At 35.6% G+C, this 6,278-nt stretch overlaps 1 protein-coding gene across 1 annotated transcript in view; it reads right to left on the reverse strand.

The window, feature by feature from the left end:
* Positions 1-1,367: 1,367 nt before the first annotated feature.
* YWHAQ (tyrosine 3-monooxygenase/tryptophan 5-monooxygenase activation protein, theta) overlaps positions 1,368-6,278 on the reverse strand; it is a 44,340-nt gene continuing 39,429 nt past the window's right edge. Inside the window, exon 5 of the mRNA XM_006863987.1 lies at positions 1,368-1,427. Within this exon, the coding sequence (XP_006864049.1) occupies positions 1,368-1,427 (60 nt within the window). The remainder of the gene's footprint in view (positions 1,428-6,278) is intronic.

A 6,278-nucleotide genomic window follows, 5' to 3' on the forward strand; every position in this document is an offset into this window, starting at 1 on the left:
TGGACTCTTACATTTTGTTTGAATACCCAGTAAAGTATAATTTAATACCAGCCCAGGCACAATCACATAATTAGCTTTTCTAGTTTTAAAATGTCCACTTTATTCCATTTAACACTTATTCAGGTGTCATTTACAGCTGAGAAAGAGATGGCCCACAAAACTGATCTATGGTAAAACACTAAGAAATGTCCCAATTTTATACATTCCCAGGACCCCTACACAAGTGTATCACAATGCACTAAGGTGGGTATCACTACTACATTTTACAGATGATAAATGGGAACTATCAATGAACTTCAGAAAGTAGTAAATTCGCCTGTCCCTTAAAATATGCGTATACAATTGTTACAACGCCTTGGTAAATGGTTTATAAAATGTAATTTTATTTTAGGTTACTCTGCTGTTACATAGGGTATAACATTTTCACAAGGCTTTTTTGGGACTACAGTCGATGATTAAGCAACACACAATAGTGGTCCAACTCTCTAACAATCACTAGACAAACTGGACACCCTCTCACAAGTGCACAAATCTGCATTGAAAAGTACTAAAATTTTATACTTGGACTTGTAGACTTTGTTTCCCCTTTCTAGTGTATTAAGAAATGACATGCACTTTAATTGCCCAAAGCAATGCTTGTATTCTGGCAGCAACATGCTACTTTATTACAATAGTAAAGTGAATACCAGAACTACAGAGGCAGGAGTGTAAGTAAATTTTTATTGGGAAGGGAAGTTGTCAACTTAAACAGCAGCAAATGAAGAGTGAACAAGAAAACTCCCTTTGTCACAGATACCCATGACCTCCACAATATATTACATAGGAGGCATTTCAACATGTGACCCCAAGCCAAAACTGTTAAATGCTTTTCCATTCAATCAATACTTCTGGATTCCCACTAAAAAGGAATATATAGTAAGAGCATGGAAAAGTTGCTTACTGAAAGGACACCCCCAAAGAAAAGTATGGGAAGGAATGTAGAAATTAAGCAGAACACTCTTTAATTGTAATTAACTACGTTTTCATATCTTCACAGTAATACAAAACACAGTCACTTGAAGAACTGGTTCAGATTACTTAAATACCAGATACAGTTTAGTCCTCTACATAAGTGTTTGGAACTTACTTATGTTTATATGAAATGAAGCTATTAATACTTTTCTACAGCAGTAACTGCACACCAGAAGGCCAAGACAAACACAAATCAAGGAATGGAGTTTTCCCAAAGCTGCAGTGTGAAAAGACTATCAACAGTTGGTTCCATACACATGAATGGGTTTCTTTGCTATAGGAAATCCAAATAGAATAAGGAATGGAGATGTGTAAAAAGGTTTCTCGAAGGGGAGAAGGATGACACTTGTAAGCATTTAGTTTTCTGCTCCTTCTGCTGCGTCACATTCTTCTCCTGCACTGTCTGATGTCCATAACTAGGAAAAAAAATTGAATTATTATTTCTAGTTAGACAATTTCTATCATATCAAAGTATAATTAATTTTGAGATGAATAAATTATTCAAACATATAGAAGAGAGATTATGGGTAAAAGTTAGATCACTCAGGACCCGAAGAACCATGAACTCTTCAAAGTGTAGCCTTGTAAACCTTCTACTATGCATTTACAAAACAACACACACGTTCCCTAATTAAGTACCTTTTACAACTTGTTCTTTTTATTTCAAAAGCACTATAATTTCACAATAAAGTGACATTTTGAAAATTTAATAATGCCATCTTTATTCCCAACAGTCCAATGCTCTTAAAAATACCACTTAATACATGAGACGAATAAGGCAAACAAGATTATAAGTGGGGAAAAACCCCCATTCCCTGTTGAAGGACTTTCACACAGAGAAGCAGCAGCATTAGAAGAATTAAATAGGAGTGGGTGACAGAACTTACAGAAAAGCAGTGTGTGTATGTATAAATATATAAAATGGGGTCTTGAATTTAAGTAGAATGTTAAGTCTAATAAAATTCATTTAGAAAGATTTAATTTCAAGACAGGTGGATGAAACACGTACATGCACAGCCAATATTTATTGAATATTATTATCAGTTCATAAAATGCATTTTTATTAGAACACCACCAAACTACTAGTGTGAACTTAAGAAAGCTAGAATCTAGCATAATCTTTTAAGTTACAATTGCTAATTTACTTTCAATAAACAAAACAGAAAAAAATAACTACTTCCAAAAGAAGGAAAATGAAACAAAACTGTTAAATGCTTCATGTAATGAAAGATAGCTCCAAGACATATATGGAAAAAAGATATGTGACTGCTTGGTTTGATTGTCTTTTACAAAAGTAATTTTCTGGGAACTGTTCTATTCTTACCTCACAACTATAGAAATTTCTTATGGCTACGCTCAGCAACTATTTGCGGAGTGTTTAAAACAGACACGATAACTAAAAAACAAATAAAATTAGAATCATATCTAGCCTCTGGGACCATTAAGGGAGAAAAGCAGAGTGTGGGACCCTACCCAGAGAAAGAATGACGCCAGAGATGGAGGCAGAGACAATGAAGTGGAGAGATAGAGAGGCTGGAAACTCTAGACCCAGAGAGGGAGAGGGTTGTAACCATGGCAATGTAACAATATACAAAAGGATGAATGTAAAGCTAATGTTCTCCCATGTAAACTATCACATAATTCACAAGGAACCTTTAAAAAAAAAAATCATATCTAGCAAAATACAACAGATTAGGAGAACTCTTTTTAATCCCTTCTGGCCCCTATCTACAAACCAGTAACTTATCTGAAAAACACCAAACCATTTCCCTTCTTTTACCAACTCGACAGCACACAACACACTTTTTATTATGAACTGAGTGTAAAGATTTACACTGTAAAAGATCTTCAGTTTTGCATTCAACAAATCATTTCAATGATTGTAATCTCCTCCATGTAACACCAGTTATTAAACTTCCTCCCTGTAATTCTTGTTTCCATTAAACCTTCTTTTTTGGCCCTTGTGACTTTTGTCATTAGGTAAATGCTGAATGTTAGATTATTTTATGGTGAACACACTTAACTAGTGTTGTTATCTCCCCACCCCATATACCTATGTACTGCTTGGTTGGAAATTGAGCCATGATAGGGAGTTCAGTTCCAGACCTAAGGGTGACCAAGGCCTATAGTCTTGGTTCCTTCAGTCTCTTTCTGATCAGTAAACCTGGTATTCTTGTATAATTTTGAGTTCTGTTCTACATTATTTCCCCACTCGATCCAGGATACCTAAACTAAACAATTGATACTGATAGCTGGGCACCATCTAGCTGTTCTGGTCTTAGGGTCAGGGAGACTGATGTTCCCATGTCCCATTAGTCCATTGAACAACTGATCCCAAGAGTCTCCAGTTTTCATTACTCTTCTTTCTTCCACCTAGGGAGAAGACCAATAATTGTACCCTAGATGGCCACTCACGTGCTTTTAAGATCCCAGTTGCTACTCACAAAAGTAGGATGCAGAACACTGTCTTAGTGGACTATGTCATGCCAATTTTAACTCTGAAATTTTAAACAGCAAATTTACTTGACCTTATGGAAACAACAACAACAACAAAACCTAAGTAAAGCCTGAGAGATTTATTTTTCTACATTACTTCCTTTATCATATGTATATCCAAGAAATAAGAAGACTTGAAAAAATGCCTACAGAACTGTCCTATATAAAATTCTAACAAGTACTTAACACTTTCATTTATTTCAAGTGACAGTACAGCTTGGTTCCACCACTTGTCTGCCACAGTTTATTGCACTGTGATAATCATTCAGACCACTTCTGAAAGACTAGCCACTGAAAACCTTATAAACAGCAGCGGAACAGTCTGAATATGAGCCCCTCAGGCTGGAAGGCACTCAAAATATGACTGGGGAAGAGCTGTATCCTCAAAGATATGACCTTAATTGTGAGAATCGAGTAAACCTTCATTTGTTGATGGGATACAACTCAAAATGAGAACTGCTGCAAATATCCATTAGTAATCAGAACATGGAATGTACAAGATATGAATCTAGAAAATTGGAAAGTCATCAAAAATGAAATAGAACACATAAAGATCCATATTCTAGGCATCAATGAACTGAAATGGACTGGTACTGGCCTACAAACTCAGCAACTTATCTGGAAAACAACATACCATTTCCCTTCTGTTAAGTCTGAAAGGAGGAAAAAAAAAAATTATTATTATTATTTTTTATTATTATTAAGGAGCACTGGTGGTGCTGCAAACTGGCTGGGCTGCAAACTGCAAGATTAGCATTTCCAAGTCACTAGTGCTCCACGGAGAAAGATGAGGTTTTCTGCTCCCATAAAGATTTAATATGTAAAGATTAAACTCTATACAGGGTCACTATGAGGAAAGGTATCACATTCATCATCAAAAAGAGCATTTCAAGATCTATCAGGAACAACAATGTTGTCTGCTAATAGTATAATATCCATACACCTTAAGGAAGACCAGTTAATATGACTATTATTCAAATTTATGTTATCAACCACTAAAGCCAGTGATGGTGAAATTGAAGAATTATACCAACTTTTCAGACTGAAATTGATCAAACATGAAATCAAAATGCATTGATAATTACTGGTGACTGGAATGGTAATGTTCAAAACAAAGAAGGGTATGGCCTTAGAAATTGATGCTGGAAGATCAAAGGATAGAATTTTGCAAGACTAATAACTTATTCATTGTAAATACTTGTTTTCAACATAAAAGGAAACTCATTATCATCAGCCAAAACATGGCCAGGACTAACTATGGAACAGATTAGCCAATGCTAACATGCAATCTCAGGCTTAAATTGAAGAAAAATAAAACAAGTCCATGAAACCCAAATTATGACCTTGAGTATATCTCAACTGAACTTAGAGACCATCTCAAAAACAAATTTAATGCATTAGATTTAGACACTAATGACCAAAGACCAGAAGAGTTGTGGGATGACATGAAGAACATCATCCATGAAGCAAACAAAAGGTCATTAAAGATAGGGAAGGGAAAAATAAGACCAAACTGGATATCAAAAGAGACTCTGAAACTTGCTCTTAAACACATAGACGCTAAAGCAACTTGAAGAAATGAGGAAGTAATTGAGCTGAACAGAACATTTCAATGGGCAGCTCAAGAAGTAAAATACTACCCTCACTTACCTATGCCAAGAAATCTAGAAGACAAGCTATCTGGCCAAATGATTGAAAGAGTTACACATTTGTGTCCATTCCAAAGAAAGGTGACTCAACAGCATGTGGAAACCATTATAATATCATTAATATCACATTTATGTTAAATTTTACAAAAGGGAACTGAAAAATGGCTGCAATGAATGGTACATTGACAGGGAGCTGCCAGAAATCCAAGCTGGATTCAGAAGAGGATGTGGAACGCAGGATACTATTGCTCATGTCAGATGGATGAACGATGGATACTAGAAAGATGTTTACTTGTGTATTACTGACTAAGCAAAGGGTTTCAACTGTGTGGATTATAACAAACTATCAACAATACTGGGAAGAATGAATATTCCACAATACTCAATTGTGCTCATAAGGAACCTATATATAGACCAAGAGGCAGGTGTTCAAACAGGCAGGTGTTCAATCAGGAAAGGTGTGTGCCAGGGCTGTATTCTTTCACCATATTTATTCAATCTTTATGCTAAGCAATTAATCTGAGAAAATGGATTAAGAATGTGGCATCAAGACTGAAGGAAAGAAAACTAATGGGCACAGGACAAGAACAGACACTTCACCAAAGAAGACATTATGGCAGCCAACAAGCATATGAAGAAATGTTCATTATCATTAGTAATTAGAGATGCAACTCAAAACAACAACGAGGTATCATCTCACACAAGCAATAAAAGCAAAGTTAAAAAATGCAGAGGATAATAAATGCTGGTGAGGATGTGAAGAAACTGGGACCCTCCTACACTGCTGGTGGGAATAAAAAACAGTCCAACCACTCTGGAAAATAGTATGGTGCTTCCTCAGAAAGTTGGAAATAGAAATACCATATGATACAGCAATTCCTCTTCTTGGTATATAGCCACAAAAAATACAAGCCATAACACAAGTAGATATATGCACACTAATGCTTATAGTAGCACTATTCACAATAGCAAAAAGATGAAGGCAGCCTAAGTGCCCATCAATGGAAGAATGGATAAACAAACTTTGTTATACATGTACAATGGAATATTATGCTACCTTGAAGAATTAAAAAGAAGCTGCAAGCCACCACAATAACATACATGAACCTTGAGGACATTATG

Source organism: Chrysochloris asiatica, unplaced genomic scaffold, assembly GCF_000296735.1.
Source record: "Chrysochloris asiatica unplaced genomic scaffold, ChrAsi1.0 scaffold00058, whole genome shotgun sequence".
Lineage (NCBI taxonomy): Eukaryota > Metazoa > Chordata > Mammalia > Afrosoricida > Chrysochloridae > Chrysochloris > Chrysochloris asiatica.